At 41.3% G+C, this 26,103-nt stretch overlaps 2 protein-coding genes across 2 annotated transcripts; one reads left to right on the top strand and one right to left on the bottom strand.

Moving 5' to 3' along the window:
* Nucleotides 1–713: 713 nt before the first annotated feature.
* LOC308399803 (hyaluronidase PH-20-like) lies at nucleotides 714–12,591 on the top strand (the record flags this gene model as incomplete). Its single annotated transcript, XM_080887235.1, has 8 exons — nucleotides 714–750; nucleotides 4,042–4,289; nucleotides 4,428–4,594; nucleotides 4,682–4,850; nucleotides 4,963–5,181; nucleotides 5,785–5,943; nucleotides 6,817–6,906; nucleotides 11,618–12,591. 8 exons carry the CDS (start codon nucleotides 714–716, stop codon nucleotides 12,062–12,064), a joined length of 1,536 nt encoding a protein of 511 aa, XP_080743361.1. The 3' UTR covers nucleotides 12,065–12,591.
* A 149-nt stretch (nucleotides 12,592–12,740) lies between these two features.
* tmem229a (transmembrane protein 229A) lies at nucleotides 12,741–18,515 on the bottom strand (the record flags this gene model as incomplete). Its single annotated transcript, XM_080886068.1, has 1 exon — nucleotides 12,741–18,515. The coding sequence occupies one exon, from the start codon at nucleotides 18,513–18,515 to the stop codon at nucleotides 17,253–17,255; it is 1,263 nt and encodes a 420-aa protein (XP_080742194.1). The 3' UTR covers nucleotides 12,741–17,252.
* Between the last annotated feature and the right edge of the window lie 7,588 nt (nucleotides 18,516–26,103).

Here is a 26,103-nt window from a genome sequence, read left to right as displayed (position 1 = left end):
TGATGAATTTCAAAACATCATAGTCTTCATTTCCAGGGTAGAGTGGCACCCCTGTACCAAGCTCCACAGCTACTAGCCCCAGAAACCACATGTCACTTGCTTCATTGTAAGGAAGGCCAAGCATAACTTCAGGTGCACTATAACCAATTGTCCCCACACGGTCACCAGGCATCACTGCAGACGCCGGACATGCAAGGCCAAAGTCTATAAGTTTGACTTTGATGGGAGACTCATGGCGGTTTACAACCATGATGTTTCCAGGTTTGAGGTCAGCGTGCACTATTCCCAAAGAACCCAGGTGGGACAGAGCATTTGTGAGCTGACCTAAAATTGGCCTGACTTCGCTTATGGGGAGACCCTGGTTTTTCCGGTCCCCTATATAGTCCCACGGGCATTGATCAAGGAGTTCGAACTTTAAGCAAACCCGCTCTCCGTCGTGGAAAAAGCCGTTCCATTTAACAATGTTGGCGGCATCTGGATCCAACCTTTGCAGCTGCTCCAGGATGAAAATTTCCAGTTTTGCCTGTTGCAGAATATCAGGGCGGCTCTTGTTGACTTTAATAGCCACAGCTTGGTTGGTCATGGTATCACGACATTTGGCTACAATACCAAAGCCCCCTTCTCCGAGGAAAGCCTCTACCTTGTAGTGGTTTCCCAAAACGCTCCCTTTAACTATTCCAAGCTCATTTGAGCGGAAGGATGGGTTAGCTGACATGGTGAAATGTGTCGGCTTGGTCAGTGAATTGCTAGGTAACGCGAAATTCTCTCAAAACTCTCCAAAAGGGTTTGCTTACTGTCAGGTCAAGGTCCGTTGAGCAGCAAAGTTTAACAGAGCAAAGCTCCTACTTAAGGGTTTTTTTTTCCTCAGCAAGATGATGACATCACAAAGGATCAAAGGCATTCTACTTTGGATCAAAGGCATTCTAGTTTTGATCAATGGCATTCTATTTTTTCCAGTTGAAACACTCAAAAAAAATAGTGTTTCAACAGTGCAGGCTGGCGCCCTGTGGGAGGCAGAGGTGATAGGGTAAGGATGCAGAGGATAATATCCAAGAAAAGATTTACTTATCTGTCAGCTCATCAGCGAGCAGCTGCAGAATCACAGGTGCAGCTTGGCAGAGGATGGACTCAAGGTGAAGAAACAAAATCAATAATGACTTAAGGCAAAGTTACAGTCTCAATGTTATTCTTTATTTTTTCTCAGTGTCTTCTTGAGGGACATTATGTGTATATGTGTACGTGATATTAAAATGACATTAACGCCATAACGTGGCAAATCTCCGTTAACGAGTTACCGCAGATCGCCCGTGCGTGGGGCTGTACGGCGTCAACACGTTAACAAGCTAACTGCGCTAACGCACTAGTTCCCACCAATTGAGCATTGCGTGGCACATCCGACATACTGTTTTACTTTTGTCCATGACACGCTTACCATCAGGGTCATACTTCACATGAAAACCAAAATAGTTCCAAACACCAGATCTGAATGAGGGTGGGGGAGGTTCATTTTCAGGTAGCGTTGAGGCAGTTGCCATGTTGCAATGAGCTTAGCTTCTGTCTTGCTAGCTTGCACTGCGCTCAGTGGATCTGCACTCGACAGTGCAGCCTAGGTGGAGTAGTCAAATGCAGATCCACTGAGCACTCAACACAGACAGCATCGTCAGAAGAAAAGTTGATAAAATAAATAAAAAAATTTGTATTGTTCGATACATATGTGTACCGAACCAAAAGCACTGTATCGAACGGTTCAATATCGATACGAGTATTGTTGCACTCCTAATATATATATAACATGACCAGGCCCACGTCATATCAAATTCAGCTCTATGTGGCTCTAAAGAAGTCACAACTTTAACAAAAACACACGTTGTGCGTGTATAGCATCTGTATGTGTGTCAAAGAAGTACCTGTGTTTACACTGTGCCACTAACGTGTGAAATAACTACCACCAAATGGTGTATTACACATGTCTGTCTAGACACATAAACATTTGCAACATGGAGGCAAAACAGTGTAGCCGTCAGTTACATTTTTCGTTATTTGTTCCTGTAAACTTCAATGATTGTGCCCATATATATATATATATTTTTTTTTTTTGCCTGTGTTTCCTATTAGGAGAAATGTGTCCTAATATTTATTTATTACTCTTCTCTTGGCACTTGGGTGTCAAACTTTTGTGTCTCCTCACTGCAGGGACAGAATGAGCTGCTGGTCATGATAGCATTAGTGTGTTATGCTTTTTTAGTTTTTTTTTAAACTAGCTTGCTTATATATTTACAAGTAAAAATAAAAGTAAAGCCAGTAAACACTTTTTTACTTTGCCTCAATTCTGTTCTCAGCATTGGATCAGTTTTTTACTGTATCTTTACAGTATGCAACCAACAAAGCTCACACTGAAAAACACATGACGAAACCCCCAAATCAAACGAGATGACAGCGTATTTTCATTTTTTTTGTTTTAAATGTATATTTGAGTTATGTACCTTTGTTTCTGTTGTTTTAATTGTTTCATTATAACTAACTCAAGGTCATAAGCAGCCTAAGCTGTGCATTGAAACACTATGCGTGCACTATGAAACATGGCACGCTCCTTAACCTCACACCCAGGTGTTCCCCCTTTCTGCTCCAGGTCAAACTTGGCACTGGGCGGTCAACACATTTTCTTGTCTTTCCTGAGTCTATCCCGGTACACAGCGATACTCATCATGTTACGCCGCCTCCTTCATACTTCTGTATATGTCTTCCACCTTCATAACATCGGTGCCCTTCTTGTAAGGACGTTCTCACTCTGTGAGACACATGCAAAGCTGGGACATTTGGATAAAGGCATGTCCAGGTACTGTGCTTCTTTTCTTTACATAGTCTAAGTCAGCCTTGAGCTTGTATTTTGTGATTACTAGTCTATTTATATATGTAACAGAAATCATCATGCATAGAAGTAACATGCTTTGCAGCTTGAGGTTATTTTTAGCAAAGTAAGGGGATTAAAATCAGGCCAGGTTTGTCAGGTTGGATTAACATTTGGGAGACTTCTATGCTGGAGTTATTAGAGAAAAAATTTGATCCATGCTAGTACTGACACTGATAGATGTGCAGAATTAAAAACAGCCTTGACATATTCATGAATACAGTACAGTAACTAAAGAAAGTGTAGTAGCCACTCAGAAAAAAGTAGACATTATGCACAGAACTGTGCTCTGAGCATCTTAGTGAAATATGCACTATACTGATTATATATTAATATTGTGGGGTATGAGTGTTTCTTTTGTTTATGTTCTGTTTTTAAGGCAGGTTAAAGGATGGTTTCAGTTGCACAAAGCAGCAGAAGATGTGTGCTGTTGCTTCTCTTTCGTACCCGGTCAATCTTTCCCATCTCTTTCTTCACATTAGCGTTAGCAGCCCTGACGGCGCCAAAAACCGTGGCACTTCCTGCTGCTGACATTAACAAATCAATCTTAATCCTGCCTGCTACCATTTCCACTCTTTCAGTGGAAAAATCTTACAGCGTATCACAGTCCTACTCAACCTTCTCTTCTCCTGCACGTACCCCACAAACTTTGTCAAAACTCCCAATCAAGACTGACTCAAATGCCAAGTCCTCTACCTCTGAAACATCAGTTCAACTCATCAACCCAGCACCCCACAGAGATGTTGCAAACTCACCTATAACTTCTAAAAATATCCATCCGTTTGGCAAAGAGGTCTCTCCTAGTCCTTATTCAGGCCATTGTCGCCACACATTTTTCTATCCTGTTCAACCCCTAAAACAAATTTCATGGTTGCCATCTAACCCCTGCAAACATCTGAATTTGTCCCACAAAGCTACAGCACCTTTTTCGCACAAACACTCTCAATCACCTCACACCAAGAGCTGCCTGTATCCTCTTTCTACTGGAAAAGTTCATCTTCAACTTGCGAAAACTTCTAAAACTCAATCTCCTTTGCCACCAGCCTCACTGTCTCCCCTTTCCAACTCAACCTCACCTCAAAGTGCTTTAAAAAAGCGTCTGGCCCCTCTTCCAGTGTCACCCCTTTCCGCAGCTTTAACCTTCAAAACAACACTGCCTGCCCTTTCTAAAACATCACCCCTCCTTCCCTACAACACCACTTCATCTCCTCCGGAAGCAACAACCCCTCGCCTTGCACCTGCCCATCTTCCCCACACCGTAGGCCCGCTGTTTGAACACCAGCCATTCATTGTTACTTGGAATATCCCTGATCTAGTGTGTAAAAGGTATAACATCTCACTGGACACCTCAGCCTTTAAAGGAGTGGCCACACCTGCCAAGGTAAGAGTGAAAAGATGATGGATAATCAGCAGCTGTTGTGTTTTTATACAACCTTTAGGAGGTTATAAAACTGTCTTAAAAGGCAAACTTATTTATGAGTAGTGGAGATAAGTTTATTGGGTCTTGTTCCTGCTGCAGGTTCCAGGGCAGTTTCTGTCTCTGTTCTACACAGATCGACTGGGTCTTTATCCACACATAGACCTCAAAAGTAGGGAAGAATTCTACGGCGGGATCCCTCAGAGAGCTAACCTGAAAGCCAGCTTGGAAAAGGCCAGAGCAGATATTAACTACTACATCCCATCCATGTAAGTAGGCCAGAGTATACTGTCTTTGCCCCTAGTGACACATTAAATGCTGATATTGACCTCCATCACCCTCCTCATTCCTTCCAGGACAAACCGAGGCCTGGCTGTGATAGACTGGGAGGAATGGCGCCCCCTATGGGACAGAAATTGGGGAACCAAAAGAATCTACCAGACTTTGTCAGTGGCCCATGTAATGCAGGCTAATCTCTCCCTCTCAGTACAGCAGGCCACAGTAAAAGCCAAACAGCAGTTTCAGGTCAGAGCGCTTTGCTTGAGGCTTAATGATAAATTATATACAATACAGAGCTCAGAGCACCTATTAATTATTCATGCCATCATTCCTTCACTCCTGGCTTCCTTCCTCTTAGGAGGCAGCAAGGAATCTTATGTCAGGGATGTTGGCCTTGGGCAGAGCTATGAGACCCAACTATCTTTGGGGCTTCTACTTGTTCCCCAACTGCTATAATTATGGCTGGAAGGACCAGCACTACACAGGCCAGTGCTCCAAGGAGGTGAGGAGGCAAAATGATGAGCTGCTCTGGCTATGGGAGTCAAGCACAGCCCTTTACCCCTCTGTTTACTTGCAGGTTGGTGATTCTCCTATATGGATGACATACTTCTAATATTATTATTTTAAGTATTTATTTATTTAGTATTTATTTATTTATTGTCATTGTCAAGAACAATGAAATTGCGTTTGGGGCTTCCATACAACCTAAAAAAAAGAAGAAAATAATAAATACCCCTTAAAACCCAAGTGTACATATTTAACCCAGTGTGACTCCAATGCAATAAGACAATCCTTAGCAATAATGTTCGTAGAAATTCAGACAAAGACCTGAGAAACATGACAAAATACAACAATGCAACCCATTCAATATTATTGTACTGTGAGATATGATATCAGATATGATAGTTATCTATTTAAGAAAGAGGGGGGGGCAGGAGGGGGAAGAGAATAAAGATATGATGCACCAATGCAGACCAGTTCATTGCTATTAAGAAGTTGGATATGGTTATTGTCCGTGAGAGGGGGGCAGAGAGTTCAGGAGCCTCACAGCCTGTGGATACAGGCTGTTGGCCAGTCTGGATGTTCTGGCCTGTATAGACCTGTACCTTCTCCCTGAGGGCAGCAGATGGAAAAGGTGGCGCGCAGGGTTAAGCGGTAATTTTCCCTGAATCTGTTTCAGACCTCTCTAGCAGACAATCCAAAAGCCGCTCTGATGGTGAGAAACCGCGTCCAGGAGGCTTTGAGGGTGTCTGCCCTTCCTGGATGGAGTGCTACTGCACCCGTGTTCGTTTACATGCGTCCTGTTTTTGTTGATGACAACAAACGCTTCCTCAGCCAGGTAACAAAGACTATTTAAATGTGGATTTGTTTAACACTTTATTCATAGGCACATTACGTAATAGTCTGCAGCATGACTTTCTGACCTGGTTGGGATGTTCTTGGGAGGCATTTGCAAATGACAAGCACTAAGCATACAAATTAAATGACTTTGCAGCTTAAACAGATTGCATCTTTTCCAGTAACTCATTAGAGAGTAAATGCAAGCACACTTGACTAGATTACATCTTACATCTTAGGTTACTTTATACATCCCTAGAGTGGAGTGTTTCCAGCCAGGAGGTCCAGTTTTAAGGGGAGTTCAGTTTCTTTGGTGTAACAACATCCTTCTCAGGTGGTAACCACCACACGATGTTGTAATCCTTATCTTCTGTTCTCATTTGTGTGAGCATGCTGCAAAAAACCTCAACTCAAAACCATGATGCAATTCTTTGCAAACCTTTTTAGTTTAAAAAGTGCAGAGAAAGCAAAAATTCTCCAGCATTTTTCACCAACACTGGGGCGCTCAACAGTTTGGGCATCATTTGCCATATTTTTAATTTCATAATGTCCGAAATGCTTTCAATGATGGCAGGTATAGGCCAGTTTAGCACCTGGACTGCTTTGCTAACAATCAAGTACTATATAGAACACTAATTTGATAATGGTAATTTTCATACCAGTAAAATCTTTTTTAGGGAGGTTTAAGGACATCTCTGTAAACGGTAAACAGTAAAATTCAATGTGTTTTAAAACCTCTTTAAAAACTGAAAATTGCTTAACTTTGAAACAGCTCAACATTCATCAAATCTAATCTTACATTTTTAAATATTGGCTCAGTCTTTTTACATGTGTAACGAACAATTAGTGAAGATGATTAACTATTTGCGTCCAGGGGGATCTGATCAGCACCGTCGGGGAGAGTGTGGCAGTGGGGGCATCTGGCGCTGTGCTATGGGGAGCCAGCGGTGACTATGATGACCAGGTAACATCACACCACAGGCCTCCATTGGACTGCTGAAAGATATAACAATGTATTGATGTCAGTCAGACGGAACAAGACAAAGACTTTAATTAGACGATACAGGAAGCGGTTTATCTCTTCAGCAACTGACAATATCTGCTGAGTGATTGTGGCGGCTGGTTTAGCAACCACAATAGTTAATCCACAACAGCAAAGCCTAAATTAAGCAATGATGGTACATTTAACTGGATGTTTAAATTGCTCTGACAGAGACCTCAGCATGTAATTAATATTCTTGTAGTTGCATATCTTAATTGCCTTTTATTACATATTACATGCTGTTAAATAACTTTATTACACGTCCTTAGTGTCTGCTATTCAGTGCATTAGGCTTTTTATAGCTGCAAGATATTTTTTGTTAATTCTGCCTGTTCTGCAGTTAATGAACTTCTTACTCCACACATTACAAACCTATCAAAACAATACTCTCAGTCAGGAATAGCTGGTTTTCTAATATGTAAATATGCTAGTTTGTTTTCTGTTGATTATATCAAAAGGTAATACCACTGATACAGTTAGCAGCTGCTTAGCTTATCACAAATATTAGATTTGTAACTGTACTGGAACTGTTTGTATGTTATTTCTCCAGGCCTATAGGGGGCGCAGGTTTGCACAGTTTGCTATGTTGAGCCAATTAGTCACTAAAAGAAGTGTGATAGGAAGTGTTTGCTCATGAGTGAAGCAAGACATGGCGTGTTTTCCTCTGATCCAAAGCCATCCACTCCGTTAAATCCCTTTGAGTGGCAATATGAGTAAGTTTCTTAATTGTGTTTACCTTTAAGAGAGGGTATATGACATTATTGAAGTGATTTGGAAACTTTTGATGTGTTTTATATGTCCACTTAAGTTCAACCCAAGCTAATGTTTATGTGACATTTCTGTATTCTGTATCATTTCAGTTTCACACTTTTTTGCATTAAATCCTGTCCAAATACAACACGTGCCTGTTCCTTGGAGGAAGTGATGCAAGAGAGAGTTTAGCTGGCTGTGAATCTCAATATAGGACACTGGGTCACATTGGGTGCAACAGTACAGTAACATTACAGATCTATCAAAATAGTGCTCTCACACAGGAACAACTGTACAGTACATTTTATAATATGTATGCTAGTTCAGCCCGTTCTCACTCCCGAGGCGTAACATGCCGACGTTTTGTCGGCGATTTGAAGAAAAAGAGCGAACATGTGTAGATTGAGTCCATACGGTTGTCATATTTCCTCATTTTTCTGAAGTCGTCATTTAGGAACGTGGTGGGTAGCCGAAAACGTAATATGTTGACGATTTGGCACCTAGCGTAAAATGTTATGCTTTGGGAGTGAGAACGTGTTGGCTAGTTTGCTTGCTCTTGAATGTATAATGAGCCCTTAGTGCGCAGGGTGCCACCAGCCACCCGCACAGTGCAGAGATGGTCAGAGGAGAGCGAGGAGGCTCTTAAGGACTGTTTTGAGTCGACTGTGTGGGAGGTGATCTGTGACGACCATTGAGGAGAGGACATCGACAGCCTTACTACATGCATTACTGACTATATTAATTTCTGTGTGGATAACACCGTACCTACCAGGACTGTACGGTGTTTCTCCAACAACAAACCTTGGATTACCCCAGAAATTAAAGCTGTCCTCAAGCAGAAGAGGAGGGCCTTCAAATCCAAAGACAAAGAGGAGTTGAAAAGGGTGCAGAGAGAGTTGAGGGGACTGATAAGGAATGGGAAGGACAGCTACAGGCAGAAGATGGAGAACCAGCTTCAGCAAAACAACGTTGGTGAAGTCTGGAGAGGCCTCAGAACCATCTCAGGCCACAAACAGCAGAACTCTCTGCCTGGGAGGGATGTGAGATGGGCAAATGAACTGAATCATTTCTTCAACAGATTTGATTCAACCATGAGACAGTCTACAACATCGGCTGCAGACTCACCCACCCCCACTGCTGCTGTTCCACCTCTGACACCTCAGACACTTCACACCTCCTCTATTCACCCTGCTCACTCCTCCCCACCCCCAACAACAGCATCCAATACACACTCAACACAAGGCTCCAGCCTGTCTCTCTCAACCACCCAGGTTAGGAGGGAACTGAGGAGGATTAATGGCAAGAAGGCAGCGGGCCCAGATGGCATCAGCTCGAGGGTCGTCAGGTCCTGTGCGGACCAACTGTGTGGGGTGATGGAGCACCTCTTCAACCTGAGCCTGAGGTTGGGAAGAGTCCCACAGCTCTGGAAAACCTCCTGTGTTGTACCAGTGCCAAAGACTTCACGCCCCAAGGACCTCAACAGCTACAGGCCGGTGGCTCTGACATCCCACCTGATGAAGACCCTGGAGCGGTTGGTCCTGGCTCAGCTTCGGCGCCTAACAAGCTCATCACTGGACCCACTTCAGTTTGCCTACCAGCCTGGCATTGGCGCGGATGATGCCGTCATTCACCTCCTACATCGTTCCCTCGCTCACCTGGAGACCGCTGGAAGCACTGTGAGAATCATGTTCTTTGATTTCTCCAGTGCCTTCAACACTATTCTTCCCTCGGTTCTGAAGGACAAGCTGGAGAACTCTGGAGTGGACCATCACCTCACTACCTGGATTTTGGACTACCTCACCGACCGACCACAATATGTGAGGACTCAGGGCTGTGTGTCGGACAGGGTCGTCTGCAGTACGGGGGCCCCACAGGGAACGGTTCTGGCTCCGTTCCTCTTCACCATCTACACTGCAGACTTCTCCCACAATTCCACCCAGTGCTTCCTGCAGAAGTTCTCTGATGACTCTGCAATAGTCGGCCTCATCACTGATGGGGACGACAAGGAGTACAGAGGACTGACTCAAGACTTTGTGGACTGGTGCCAGCTGAACTACCTCCAGATCAACGCCAGTAAAACCAAGGAGCTGGTGGTAGACTTCCGCAGGCACAAGCATTCCCCACTGCAACCACTGAACATCCAGGGTATGGACATTGAGGCTGTGGACAGCTACAGGTACCTTGGTGTTCATCTGAACAACAGACTGGACTGGACTCATAACTCAGACGCCCTCTACAGGAAAGGGCAGAGCAGGCTGTACCTGCTGCGGAGACTCAGGTCGTTTGGGGTGGAGGGCCCACTCCTGAAGACCTTCTATGACTCTGTGGTGGCTTCTGCTATCTTTTATGGTGTGGTCTGCTGGGGCGGCAGCATCTCTGCTGGGGACAGGAAGAGACTGAACAGGGTGATCCGAAGGGCCAGCTCTGTTCTAGGATGCCCTCTGGACCCAGTGGAGGTGGTGAGTGACAGGAGAATGGCGGCTAAGCTGTCATCCCTGTTGGACAACGTCTCCCACCCCATGCAGCAGACTGTGACAGCACTGAGCAGCTCCTTCAGTGGGAGACTGCGGCACCCACGGTGTGGGACGGAGAGATTTCGCAGGTCTTTCCTCCCCACTGCTGTCAGACTCCACAACAAAGACTTTAACTGAACAAACACACTCATCCACACATGTGCAATAACACTAAGTGCAATAATCTTTTCTGGCATCGTTGTATTTTTACTCAGTTGTATATAGCATTCGTATTCTATTTTTATCTTATTGTATATTTTTATTCTATTTTATTCTACTGTATATAGTATATTATTTTATTCTATTCTGTACAGCTGTGTACTGTATTTATTCTTATTGTATTCTAATTTTTGCGTCATAACTTTTGCACTGTCCATTTCCTGCTGTGACAAAACAAATTTCCCACGTGTGGGACTAATAAAGGTTATCTTATCTTATCTTATAAAACAGTGACACTGCTGCTACAGTTAGCAGCTGCTTAGCTTAATTCTCTGCAGAAACAAACTTGCCAGATCTAGCCTTGTGAAATTTTTGCATTAAGTCAACATAAAGTAAGAAAATCAATAACATCCTATGCCTCATTAGAATTAATCTGTCCATGTTATTGAACCACTCCAATAAACGTCAACCGATATAGTGTCTTCAGTCTGGTCTTAACAAAACTGACCTAACACCACCGCCACCGTAGCCCACTAATGTCATTTAGTAATCATTAAGGCTAGCTAAGCAAAGCTAAGCTAGCTTTAGTCTTGTTTTTAAGGAATAGGTATGCAAGTGGTATTGATCAGTTTTTTTTTTCACGTGGACATGTTAATACAATTCACGGTCACTGAATTATTGTGATGCTGTCCTCTGTTTTAGGCGACACAATTGTGGTCAGAAGTTTAAGGTACATGCACACATCACGGGCATGAATATCATTGTAATTTTGAACTTTTAATGGTCTCTCTGAACTGTTCTTTTTCCACGGTGGAAAGGGAGAACAGCATACATGTTCAGTGACGTTAAAAAACAAGAATTTGCGTACACAAGTTTACATTTATTTTGCCTAAAAGCTGGACCAGGAAACCATCTAATTTAAATAAATTCTACCAATAATGCCAAGAAGAGTGGTCAAATAACCAGCAAGAATTATACCAGAAGCTTGTTGATCGCTACTGAAAGGATCTGGTTGAGGTGCAACTTGCTAAGGAATATTTTACCAAATATTACTGGGGATGTATCTATTGTAGTCTGGAAAAAGAACAGTTGAAAGAAGTCATAAAAAGCCTGAACTTACCGTGACATTCATGCCCACGATGAGTGCATGTAAATTTGTGTCCACAACTATAGTGATCTTATTTATTCCTCTCTCTATTTCTCCTCTCCAGCTTTCTTGTGAAGCCCTCTCCTTCTACCTCACCTCCACCCTGAATCCTTACATCACCAATGTCACGACAGCTGCCCAGCTGTGCAGCGACTTCCTGTGCCGAGGAAATGGCCGCTGTGTCAGAAAAAACTACAAGTCCAGCCATTACCTCCACCTAAACCCTGAAAGTTTCAGGGTTGTGAATACTCAGAAACGCTACTTTGTTCTAGGAAGTCCAAGCTTGGCAGACCTGAAGTCTTTAAGCAGGAGATTTAACTGTCAGTGCTACAAAGGACTGAAATGCACTCCTAGGACATACAAAGAGCTTGCCAAGGCCCTGATGTTCAGTGTTAAGCGAGGGCAGTACCAGAACTCCCCCACTCTGAGAAAAGTTGGATTAGATGACACCGAGCAGGCCAGCACCGCTAAAGATAAAGTTAATAAGAACTTTAATGCAGCTGACAATTAAATTTGGTGGTTACAAACTAAATTGTTAGTCTGGTCTAGAACCCAGAATCAAACTTCTACTCACATAGAAGATGAGCTTATAGTCAACGATTAACTCAATATATATATATATATATATATATATATATATATATATATATATATACTGCTACCTTTTGCTGTGTCAGTAAAAAACAACTCAGTAAGCATAGGGCTACTTCATGTACTATGAATAAAACCACTGACAGAATCTATAAACTACAAGCACAATACCAAATCACAGATGTGTCACCTGTGCCTGACAATATTACAGCCAGTTGGTATTTGAATATGATTTGACTGCATATGCAAATGGAAAAAAAAGAAAAACTGCAGCAGTTTTTTATTTCTTTCTCTGCAATGACAAAGTACTGAATGAATGAAAACATTTTTCATTTTAAATTCTCAGTAATTTATTTAATTTATCTCGGCTCTTTTAAAAATATGTCTGTGTATGCAAATGTATAGCGAATATAATTTGTGTGAGAAAAATAAACATGAATCACCAGACGCACTGACCTTTATTCCAGTTTAGATCGTTGTCAGTGGCTTTTGATTGCTTGAGAGAAAAGGTCTGACAAGCAGTGGATTATTTAAGTCTATAAATGACAAATGAGGAAAGTGCTGGAAACATTCCTCAGAGAAAGTTGCCTGTACTTCTATGACAGCATTACACATAGCACCACAGAGTTGCTGTAGATTTATCATTCGATCGCATTCCAGAGGTGCTGTTGGATTGAAATACGGTGGCTGTGAAAGCCATTTCAGTTCAACAGAGCACCTGTCATGTTCAAGAAAACATTTTGAGATGATTTGAGCTTTGCGAAATAGCATGTTGTCCGGCTGGAAGAAGCCATCAAAAGATTGGTGGTCATAAAGGGTCTTTCTCGGATCAAAAAAGCAGCAAGTACTTGGATCAGGATGCTTTTATATTGATTATGCCAGATTCTGAACTTACAATCAAATGTTGAAGCAGAATTCGAAGCTCATCAGAACAAGTAATGTTTTTCCAACCTTCTACTGTCTAATTTTGGCGAGTCCATGCAAAATGTAGCCTCAATTTCCTGTTCTTAGCTGAGGAGCGGTACAAAATGTGGTCAATCAAGTGGTTATTTGAATTATTGTTGCCTTCCTATGAGCTCAAACCAGCCTTGCCATTTCCTCTGACCTCTGACATCAACAAGTCATTTTCACCCAGAGAATTGCCGCTAACGGGTACCAACAAACAACTTACATTCAAAGAGTCACTTAAATCATCTTTCTTCCCCATTCTAACGGTCAGTTTAAACTCTCTGTCACCATGTCTACTTGTCTGAATGTACTGAGCTGCTGCCATGTGATTGTCGGATTAGACATTTGGATTAATGAGGACATAAACAGATATGTAATGTGGCGACTATTAGAGAAATATCAATTAATGGAATTTCCCGCTGGTCTAGTAAAGTTTTAAGGACCATATTATAATGTTTTATTATTCAGGTGTTGGAAAGGAAGTTGCCATAATAATCAAGCCAACTGTTCAGTTTCACTTCCTAGTATTAGATACCAAAAGATATGTTGAAAATGCATGTTCATTTTTATAAACAGCAGTCACAGATTACTTCTGATTGAACGTGTTAATGAGGCTTGGTGTATGTTGCTCCCATTGTGATTTACAGTAAATATTGTAGGTCACTGGTGTATTCACTCAGAGTCCTCTGGGTGGTGTGTGTGATGTCTAAATGTTCGTATTTGCTTATGTCACAATGATCTCCATGGTGTCGCGGGGAGAAAGAGAGGGAGTGAGAAAGTGAACACAACTATACAAAAAACCCCAGCATCACATAACTAAAAATTTAAATGAATTACATTGCTTTTTTGCAATTTTCTCTGTCTTATTTGATTTATATCAGTGCTAACTCAACCAGAAAGCAGTAATTACAGATAACACACATATTATCAGGTTGTGCCAGGAACTATTATCTTATGCACTAAAGAAAATGATTTGCAGCCATAAAACCAAGATTGTCTTGATTCTGTTGCTTGTGTGCCTGGATCTGCTGAGATTTGTTCAAGCTTGTGGTATGGAAAACTACAAGTATTTCCTATAGTTACCAGTGTCTGGCAGACCTTTTTTGTTCCTAGCCTTTTAGCAGAATGCAAACACCAAGTCAGTAAATAAAAAGAAACCGCACCCTCCACAGGGCAAAACCTCTGTATAAGGGTTTGATTTACCCTTTCACTTTACGCCTGGACTGCTTTTAACTTTTAACCTTGACTCTTCAACAGGAAGTAAATATTTCCATAGATATGGTGTAATTGCGCCTCTGCTGAATAATGCAAATGTTAAAGAAATGAAGGAATACCAGCTGCGTCACAGGAAAATTGTATTTTTATTTAAAATTCTAAGTCATACAGTACATGCCATTGCAAGTTAGATATTTTTTTTTAGTTATTGTGCAATTTCTTTCAAACGTTCTTTTTTTTTTATAGCTTTTTAAAAGTAGTTTGGTCATTTTTTTTAAAATCTTCAAAAAGTGCACAGCCAAACACGAAAGTTAAGTATGATTAAAATACAGTTATTCTGTCATGGAAAAAAACTAAGTTGTACAAAGTTATTCATGTGGGACAGAGTGTAAATGTTTAAGAACACCAGTGTAGCTGCCAGGTTAAACAAGGAAAAAAAATCAGTAGCCAAAGTATTAGGCTGAGTAGGGTTCAGTTCAGCTCTCAGTGCTAATCATATCAGTAGAATTTCAAAGGGCTTTAAAACTAAAAAAAACAATTAATATGAATATTTGTTAATAAACAAAATAATAAAATAAAGCACCTGTGCAAAGTATGCTTCTAAATTTGTATAGACAAAAAATAATTTGTCACCTAAATAATCAATCAATCCCAGAGAAGATCATCGTGTTTCTAATTCTAAGTGCAAAGTGACTGATTCTAATATTTTAATGGTGTTCAAAAAGGTCACAGAGCAGAATCATTTCTTTGCAGTTCATTGAAGCATATTACTTCTAATGAGGCAGCATAGGAGGTTAATATCTAGAGAATATAGATGATACAGGTGATACATATAGGTGACTGGCTGCTACAGTATGTTGGTGAACCGGTATGGCCTATATTATATCAATATTATATTAACCCATATATCACTAAGTCACATATTTTGTATATCAATAAAAAAATCAATATTGACATTGGCCCCCAAAATCCATTTTCAGTCAGGCACTTCCTTTCGACCCACAATTGTAGCACTTGCAGATAAAAAGCTGAGTTTTTTTTGTGTCGCTTGGACTCAGTTTGCGCAGGAAGGCACTCGAGCAAATCAGTGTTTGGGTCATGAAAAAGAAACTGCAACATCATGTCTCCTCATAATCATTTAGCTACGGATTCCTTTGCTACATATACCACTGGGTTTATATCAACTCTAAGAATTGCCATGCATTGCTCTGTGATCATGTTAACAAGCTGAGTGGATGCAGTTTGTTTTGAAATGTTAACGAGTCGAATAAAAAGGTGAAAAATTAACAGATGACTCTGTCTTAAAAATACTGACTTTGGAATATTAGTTGATACATGTGAGTTAATGAATAAAAGAAAGCTTTACTGGTATTTTAGCATGCAGATAGGACACTTAAAGCATGCTGATGTATAGGTGAATAACGTAAGCGATCAAATCCAAAACACATCTGCCATATGTGAAGAACGGGAAATCAGTCACTGCAATCCATACAAAACGGAATCTTCACACTTTCAAAGTCATGAGGACATGTAAAAGTTGTTCATGTTACAACTGTATTTTCCACTAAATGGGTAAAAACGGCAGTAATTGAATTTAAACAGTTAGGGTCCAAAGTTTTGAATTCCTTGCTATACCCTAAAATATCAGGCAGAGCAGAATAAAAGCACAGGTAACGAGGGTTAGGGTCGACTCGTAACTTCCAGAAGTTATTACCTCCACAGAAAATCTTGCTGAACACACCAATCTTCACCAGCCTGAAGAAAATGAAACGTATTAAAAAATCTGATAGTATTTTATAATACAGAGCGCAGCTAAGAGAGCAATAACTCTAGAATTAGAATTGGTATGCCAATGTATTTTATCTGAAATGACAATGTTATTATATTAATCTAGATATAATTAGTAGTAGACTCATTAGAATTAGGGGTAATAATTCAAGCTTTTACAGGGAAGAAGAAATAATTATACTGTATATAATTTTAGGTACTGCATGAATGATAGTGGTAAACCCACAAATGATAATTATTTACCTATAAGTACTTAGCAGTAGATAAACTAGAATTAGAGCTAAAAAGTCAAGTTTTTACAGGAAAGAAGAAATAATTATAATTTTAAGTAGTCTATTATGTCCAGGTATTTTCTTTTTCTCTGAGTTTAACCATCCTGTACTGTAAATATGCTGTACTTTTTGCATTTTTTTCTGGATTATATTCAATTTTCCATTTATATTACCTATAAAAGTACCTTTCCCACTTAGAAGAAAAAACTAAAAGTTGCAAATACTGCAGGCCACACAGGTGGCCCATGTGATCTTTTAACAATAGAGTAATCGGGCTGGTGTTTACTTTTCCTTGGAGTCCAACCTAGAAACAAAATTTCAATCCTATCACACTAGTATCAATCCCACACCAATACTAGCTTCGGTATTATATCTAACAGTATTTGGATTGATCCGCCCACTTATACTCTGAGGCACACCAATGCAATTCACAATGTCAATATAAAAAGTAGAGCATAAATATAGAATAAAATTTGGATCTTTTTTGGTTCACTAAAATAGATGGAAATAATACACTACTTAAAATGATTGATTTCTATCTCATTTCCTGTAAAATACCCAGATGTTGTGCACTACTTAAATTACAAATGCAGTACTTAAGAACATTTTTCTGCTTTCCTGTAAAAAAAAAAAGTTGAATTATTACCCTCTTATTCAAGTTTGTCTACATGTAAATTCCATTTAAGTCTATTACACCCTTGATCGTGGACTGTATTATAAAGTGCTACCAATATTTTGATATATGGACAAATGTTCATTTTTAGAAGGTGTAACGTAGACTCTGATTTTTGTTGTTTACTGCCTGATAATAAATAGATGTCCCTTATTAAATTAGTTGTATTTCTTCCTCACTTATATATTAGTTTACAACCATCAAACTTAGAATTAAAGTTGCTTTTTGTTTGGCTCCAGTTGTCCATTGACGTCTCCATTCTCTTCACTTAAATCATGCACATCTTTGGTGCACTTGATTCTCAGCAGGACATTGGACAGCACGTCCTGATAGAGACTCAAGCAGATCCACCCGGGCAGGTAGAGCAGGGTGATAAGTCCCATGAAGTTGTGAGGATAGTGGGAGTAATCCCACGAGCAAGCGTTAAACTGCCTCAGGACCAGACCCCACGAGAATTCCCACGTGTAGATGAAGCAGATGTAGATGGGGAGTCGTCGCCAGGACCCCCAGCCCAGGCTGAAGTGCAGGTAAAGGTAGAGCTTCTCCACCACGAAGCTGCAGCTTCCGTACATCAGGAAAGACCACAGGGACGTGTGACCGCTGAGGGTCCTGTCAGACTTCTCCACCAGGTTGAACAGAGAGGTGAAAAGGACCTCGTCCAGAAAGCCGTGCATCCCGAAGAATAAGAAGCGCGCAAAGCCGGGAAGACCGTGCGGGGGTCTGCCTTCCAGCTGGAGGTCAGCGGAGAATGATGGGCGATACTGTAGATGTGACAGCTCTCTGTGAAACACCTGAGAGAAGTAGAGAGCCAGGATGTAATGCACTACCAGCTGAGTCCCAGAAACCACCCTCACTTGCTCGGCCAAAGTGTTAATGTTCCCGATCAGAATCTGCAGCCCGATGTAGATGGACGGGTAGAAAACAAGATGAAACACCACAGGCCGACCTAGGAAGCACCTCTTCTGTGAGTAGATCTTTTCCAGCGCAAAATGGGTCAGCGAATGCATGATGCAAAGATACGGAGAGGAAAAGCCCATCAGCTTAGGGTCCCGTGAGTGCAAAAGCCCCTGTAAGGATGACAGCAGGACATCCAGAGTCACGCCGTGCATCCCGTAGAAGTAAAGCCGCATCCATCGCGGCAGTCCTCGCGGCGGCTCCGTCGCGTCCCCGGTGTCTGAGCCCGGTTCTTGCTGCTGGCGGAGCTTTCGTGCCGGTTTGAGGCCACCGTCCTGCTCTCCCGAACACACGCGAGCACCGTCGCGCCACCGACCGGCCATGATCACTCTGTGCGGAGAGCTCCAGCTGTCCCCTTCCTGTGCATTGTTTTCTTTTATGTTGTGCTGCAGACGCGCAGTGAGCGAGCTGCGACTAAAAGCATCTCCTGCAAGAGTACGGGATGCTGCGTTCACGTGCTCCCCAGAAGAAACAGTTTTCTGAGTACACTTTGACAGGGTTTTAGTTTTCCTACGTACCATAAATGTGCTGTTTACGCTTACTTTTTCTCATCAAGACGCCCTTTCCGCGGGCTGTACTTGAGGTTTAACTAATTTGTTTAGCGGATTTCCTTCCCGATAAGGCATTTGCAAATTCAACTTTGAAACTGAATTGTTTATACATGTTAATTACCCGCCAGTCTTCTCCTTTCCTTTGTGGGCACAGTGATATTTTTCAGCATAGTACATAAACGACAGCTGAATTACAGACCAGAATGAAGCCAGTGGTGGGATGTATGTCCTCGATGTGTGTTCTTTCTGTTGTTACAGCACGAATAAAACATGTACCCACTTATGAAAATATGTCACAGTAGGCCTACATTTTAAAAGGAATGCATTGGTTGCTTTAATTTACAAACTGTTTAAAAGAGATGTGAAAAAATGTACAGGTGTACATTTCACATTCACTACAATGCAACACTGAAAATGTCATGAAGAACCCACATTTTCCAATATTTTGCAAGGAAAATAGGAAACGATTCCAGACATTTATTAAAACAGGTACAAACATACATAGAAATACAGTCTATAAGGCAAAAAACAAATAAATTAAAAAAACCCGAACAAAACAAAAGCGGATTTTGTACAATTCTAATGAGCTTTAAAGTCACCATGACCACGTTTATTCTTCAACATACCCTGAACTCTCATAGGCAAGGTTCCTTGTAATTTAAGATGCCCCCATTTGTTATGTTTAGGCCTCCCACTTCTTATTTTTGTTTTCCACTTGTTTCAGTTTCCTCATTTTTTTAAAGGCCAAAATACAAACAATGCCAAGAAATCAGAATCAGAATACTTTATTGATCCCTAGGGGAAATTATTTTTTGTTACAGTGCTCCATTATAAACAAACATTAACAAAGACAGACAATACCCTAACTAAGAATAACACAATATATACAGGCATATATATACATAAAAGTCACTTATTAATAAATAGCTGAAAAAGAACATGTGCAAGAAAAAGAACATGTGCAAGAAATGGCAGATTTGCAGCTTCTTGTTGGTTCAAAAATACTAATTTACGTCTGTAAAATGTGTCACTTTTCAAGGTTTATCTAAAAAAAATGTAATAAATTACATGTTTCTGTGACAGACAGCTAAGTCCTTTATGTCTAGATAAAACACTGTCTCATCGCTTGACTTTGTTGCTTAATAGCTGATCAATTCACACATCAGTGTTTAGAGCCTTATAAAAGAAGTGTCCAGACACAAACTTTGAAAGACCATTAGGCCAGGGGTAGGAAACGTTAGTCCTCGAGAGCCGGTGTCCTGCAGGTTTTAGATCTCACCCTGGGTCACCACACCTGAATCAAATGATTAGTTCATTACCAGGCCTCTGGAGAACTTCAAGACATGTTGAGGAGCTAATTTAGCCATTTAAATCAGCTGTGTTGGATCAAGGACACATCTAAAACCTGCAGAACACCGGCTCTCGAGGCCTGGAGTTCCCTACCCCTGCCATTAGACTGTTGCTCAAGATCACTTTTAGAGAAATGAGGGGTGATCCAAGACTTTTGCACAACACTCCATTTGAACAATAATAGAATAAAATATGAAACCAACTGTATGCAACAAAAACGCTACAACCCACAGTCATGCTAGAAATTATAAATATGATGATCACGCAGTTTGATGCGCAGCCACTGATGTCAGTGAAGAAACACAGTGCTGATTTTGCACATTTCCAATAGCAACTGAACGCAACACGAGCTGATAGAGAAGGCAGCATGGCTGCAGACGTGGTTAGTAATTGAGCTCACGTCCCCCTGCGACGTCCTGACGCTGTATAATTACGACTCATTAATGATAATTACAGCCGATTACTCTGCTGTTATGCTAGGCCAGGGCTGCCCAATCCCGGTCCTCGAGAGCTACCGTCCTGCAGCTTTTAGATGCATCCTTGTTCCCACACACCTGAATCAAATGAATGGCTTGTTATCAGGCCTTTGCCAAACATGATGGCATGCTGAAGAGGTAATCAAACCATTTGATTCAGCTGTGTTGGAGTAGGGATGCATCTAAAAGCTGCAGGACGGTAGCTCTCGAGGACCGGGATTGGGCAGCCCTGTGCTAGGCTAACTAAACTCATTTGTAAAAGCCACACAGTAAAGCAGTGTATTGAGGGATTGAGGGATAACCTTAATCCTAAATCACGTGTTCAAATTTGTTTTATGTATTTATTTATTCTTACATTAGAGTAAGAAAACAAAACAAAAATGCAGTCATTAGATTCAGTCTGCATGCAGACTAACCATGATGTTTCTCTACTTCCTCTTGAGGTTTCCTTCACTGTTACTGCTGCACTGTCGTGATCTTTAATCGATAAAAAGATGGGTTAAAAACGTCTTTCTCAGTCGTTCAGAGGAATAGATTAAATCGAATTATCACCCACTACTCCAGCAACAGTTAGACTCACGACATAGCAAACGTGATAGTGACCACAATGATTTTATAACTGAACTTAGTGGAAATATGAGCAATAGGCTACGTGATAACCAGTAGACACAAAAATATACGCTCTCAGCCTGCACTATGCTGTCGAAATGCCCACAGCCTTTGCAAGAGCTTCGCGCACAGTGAGAAAGCATTTTAGGCTTTCAACTTTTCGATCAGGAAGTGAAACTTGAGTTTATGAGTCGCATTTAACCACGCTGTACAGGCCAGACGCAGACTGCACTAATCCTACATGTAGCCAGCACCCACGACTGGTCTATATGCTGGCCAACATTACATTTGATGACATTTTTTTAATGCAGGAAAAGATCCTTGGGTGATTTAAAAATGGTGTGATCACATAGTGTGTCCAGCAGAGAGGCTTCAATTCTCAGAGACTTGTATAAAATGTTAGCGAGACAACTTTAAATCGCAATCCCTTGCAAAGCCTTCAGTGTTGTACAATGCATTATTTTGGTCTTATGGTCATATACAATGCAATAATGTGCTCGGTGTCCCTGTATGACCACACGGGGGCACTGCTGAGCATGTTACTGTGGAGCTCATGTTCACTAAAGAGAACTGAGTGCATTTTCATCGCAGGCTTTGATGTGAATCCAGGCGGTGTGGGTGACACGGTGCAACAATTGTTGACGCAACTACAAAAAGTCTCTCGTGAAAGATGCCGCGGCTCGCTTATCTCTTCTCGAGATGTGTGTTTTCATTTGACCCCTGACTGTTTCTGCCTGGGTTGCTTTACTCAGAGGACGTCTGTGTGTGTTTGTGTGTGTGTGCGCCTGCTGAGACAGAATGAATATGCCACTGTTTATATTCCACCTATTTCAGCAGTCATGGTTTCACAGACAGAAAATGAAAAAAAAAAGAAAGATTCAGCGCAAGTTGTTTGTGCTGAGTGATTTCTGGGAGTGTCGGCATGCATCTGTAGGTTGCACTTCTGGGAAAGAAGTGTATCTGTTTATGCATGTGTGTGTGTGTGTGTATTTGTGCGCACGCACCCGCACAGGAAATAGAGATATCAGTGGTCTTTTTGGGGCACGGAGATAACGGCGCTCCTCTGCTGGCTTAGTATTATCTCAGTCACAGAATAGTGACAGCAGATTTAGAGGCGAGAAAGCAGAACACATTTCAAATAGTCTGGGTCAAATATATATGCCAGCAGAGCGATATCACTCCCTCTATTACATACCTCACTCCATTACCTCTTCTTTAACAGTAACACACCCTCCTAACTTTATGTGTAGAATGGGAGCCGCCAGCTTTCAGACCATTCTTCTATGGAGCTAGCTCTCAGTTTGGATTCAGGAGACAGACACCCTCTCTACTTTTAAGATTAGGCTTAAATCTTTCCTTTTTAATAAAGCATACAGTCAGGGCTGGATCAGGTGACTTCAAACCCTCCTTAGTTATGCTGCAATAGGTCTAGGCTGCTGGACCTATTGCAGCCTAGACCTGCAATAGGTCTAGGCTGCAGTGGAATGATGCTCTTGGTTTTTCGTCTACACTCACCTTTTTTTCCATTCACTATTTGCTTACACAACACTCTGCATTTAATCATTAGTTATTAGTATTAACCTCCTAAGACCCGAACTCTTCCACGGTATGCATTTTTAATTTCTCTTTGATATTTGGGCATATTGGGGCCCAAGAACGTCAAAACAAAGAATTACCAGATTTTTTTTTTACCTTATTTTTGTTTTTAAGAAAAATAAGAGCCACATATGAGGATATTCGTTTAAATATTTGATATAACAGTAGCAGTATAATGTCCTCGTAAGTGGATATCAGCCCTTGTAAAGCAAAATTGAGTATTTTGGTCTAAATAACCCAAAATGTGATGTCCACATATGTGGATGCCAGGTCCTAGGAGGTTCACCGCTTGTGCTCCTTCTGGTGCTTGATACTTCTCGAGCTTCTCTTGTTCCTTCTTTCACGTTGCTATCACTTGCTATAGCTACATCTATCACTATACGGCCGTCTTCCACATAGCAAAATTGGTATGGCCTGGATCTGGCCCACACAATGTGCTTACAGATGGCCCACATACCGCAAAGAATGACGGCCCTTTGGTGGCCCAGATCTGATGATGTGGCCCACACATGGGCCAGCACAAGGCCAGTTGCAGACACACTGCTGGCCCTGTGCTGGCCCAGAACAGTTTCAGCTCTGGCCCAGAACAGTTTCAGCTCTGGCCCCAGATGTCAGCCTAATGTGTACCTTAATCAAGCCATGTAATAACAACATGCGATGGAACATGATAGTGCAAAAGTAACATGATGAAACTCTGTTTAGACACTGAATGGACTGATTCTCATATAGCACTTTTCTACTCTCCCGGATTACTCAGAGTGCTCTATACAACATGCCACATTTATACACTTTCTCTAAATTGAGCGCTTCTTAACTACAGCCACACACATTCTTACTCTTGACATGTAGACTGGAGGAGCCATGGATCGAACCACTAACCTGATTAGTAGGTGCCCTGCTCTACCTCCTGAGCTACAGCCATCCACCGGCAAAGGTGAGTAAACCGTCACTAGGTTTTGGATAAAGTGCACACTCACAAACCTGTCAAACCTGCATTTGAAAGGTTGGCTACCATAGCAGTATAGTATTGCAACATGGCATTTGGATCTTCTAACTAAAATAGGAAAATAGGAACATAGACAGTGCCATCTATTCCAGGCCTGGCCCATATCTGGATGACATACCACTTACCATGCCAGAAGTCAGCCAGCAGTGCCGGCTTGATACCAGATCTGGGCCAGACCAGCTTGCTATGCGGGCTTCCTCTGCTCGTCCACCACTTATCTGAAGTCCACAGGATCTTAGCTTGGTCATTCTCCATCACCCTAGTCGGTGTTTCCCATTTTGACCTCAGGACTTCCAGGTCATACTCGGCACAGATTTTTCTCTTACCTATTATCTGCTGGATTGTCATTCAATCCAGCTTTGTCCAGCCACTGGTAAGATTGCTTGACATCAGCCACTTCTTCTATCTGCTGGTGGTACATACCGTGTAGGGCCTTGTCCTTCCATGATGGCGCCTCTTCTTGCTCTTCATCCTTCTCAGGTTATATTTATATGGGGAAACCTCAACCCTTTCCCAGGCCAGCCAATGAATGTAATATCTCCAGCATGCCCTGGCTCTATGCTAGGGCCTCCTCACAGTAGGACATACTCAGCTGGAACACTTTAACCAATAGGCAACACCTTTAGCCGTTTCCTTTCAATGTAGAGGACTAGCTGCTCAACTCTGGACCGCTCCATAATTACTGAACTCCTCACCCTATGGCTAGGGAGAGCCCAATCACCTTTTGGAGGAAGTTAATTATAATTTACCAGCCCTGGGCATCAATTAAAATTCTAACAATTAGATTAAATGCCTAGCACAGGGGTGCCCAATCCCGGTCCTCGAGAGCTACCGTCCTGCAGCTTTTAGATGCATCCTTGTTCCCACACACCTGAATCAAATGAATGGCTTGTTATCAGGCCTTTGCCAAACATGATGGCATGCTGAAGAGATCAAACCATTTGATTCAGCTGTGTTGGAGTAGGGATGCATCTAAAAGCTGCAGGATAGTAGCTCTCGAGGACCGGGATTGGGCACCCCTGGCCTAGCAAGTCCAGTACCGACTAGTGACAGCAACAACGATTAGTCGGCTAGTCAGCTAGTCATGCACATCCTGACAGACAGAATAAGTAGAAAGAGTGCAGTGCGCCTTCAGTGCATGAAGAAAATTAGAGATATTTATTGATTAAATAGGCACTTGCATTGATCTCTGCTCTGAATCTTGATGCTACATTTAACTAACTTGGTAGGTGCAGCTCAGTAACAGATTGCTGTATAAACTTAGCGACTATGTAAAAAAAGAAAAGAAAAGAAAAAAAGACTCAAAATCCATTCTGATTTACACTAGTTTTTAACAAGTCTTGGCTTTTGACAGACTGAAAAGTTTTTTATTCAGTAGACTTTGTGTTTGCAGGCAGTATATTACAAATATACAGACCATTCTTTAATTAACAAGGTTATATATAAGCCAAAGGCTCAGCATGATACTGTATTATATTGTAAACCTCAGTGCGAAAGATCCTGGTAATAGAAATCAAACTGAAAATGATTTTCTTCATATCATTTCTGGATTTTCGAATATTATTCTGTGTAGTGAAGCTTCCATTTGATCTCATCTGAGTCCACAAAAGAGATAGAAAACGCCAGCACTGCCTCCTATATTGGATTTCTTTGTATTTCTCCATGCTCTCACTCATATTTTACAGTTTAATTTCATTTATCGGAGAACACAGAAAAGCAAATATTTGTTCTATCATGAGAAGAAAAAAAATAGATGAAAGTTCATTACTAATCCAGATAAAAAAATGTTTTTGTGGGGTTGTAAATGATCTCAGGGTGTTGCAAAATTATTTTGAGTAATCCTCATTTATTACAGCTCCAGCACATTTGACGTTTCACAATGCCTTGGTTATTATAATCATGCACATAAACTATTCAGTGCCATACTTCACTGAGGAGTCAAACAATAAAGCTGGCTTCTTTCCCTCATGAGCAGTTGTCATTTAAAATCAGTCCAGCAAAACAAATTCCTGCAGATTTATGAGACTTAAAAGAAGTGAGTGAAATGCCTTTGATCTGGATGCTTCATGCAACCATTACCACACTTCAGCCTGTCCTTCAGTGACCTATCAGCGTGTCTGATGTCCAGCGTGTCCGTGTTTAAAACTCTGTAGACCTTGAGCTTATGTCCTACAGTCTGTCAGTCTTGTCTCTTTTGTAAATGTGGTGCATTTTAATGCTTTTTCAGGAGAATCCTAGTAAGATAATAATAATTAAATAAAAAGGAAGACAGAGGAAATGATGTAGAAAGTATAATGAATATGATTATAAAAGGGTGTGTCAGCACAAAACATAAATATAGCCTGTCATGCTGACTCTAGAATCTGACACAAGTTGTGTGGTTTTTTGCCTGTTTAATGAAACATATTCCAGTTATAGATGTATGATGGACACGGACATAATGTGTAGGCTCTCAGCTTTCATTTGAGGGTATCCATATTTAAATTAGATGAAGGGTTTAGGAATTTCAGATCCTTAACAT

Source organism: Rhamphochromis sp. 'chilingali' (assembly GCF_963969265.1).
Source record: "Rhamphochromis sp. 'chilingali' genome assembly, chromosome: 7".
Classification (NCBI taxonomy): Eukaryota; Metazoa; Chordata; class Actinopteri; order Cichliformes; family Cichlidae; genus Rhamphochromis; species Rhamphochromis sp. 'chilingali'.
Note: the sequence above shows the minus strand (reverse complement) of the source record. Positions and strands in the feature narration are given on the sequence as shown.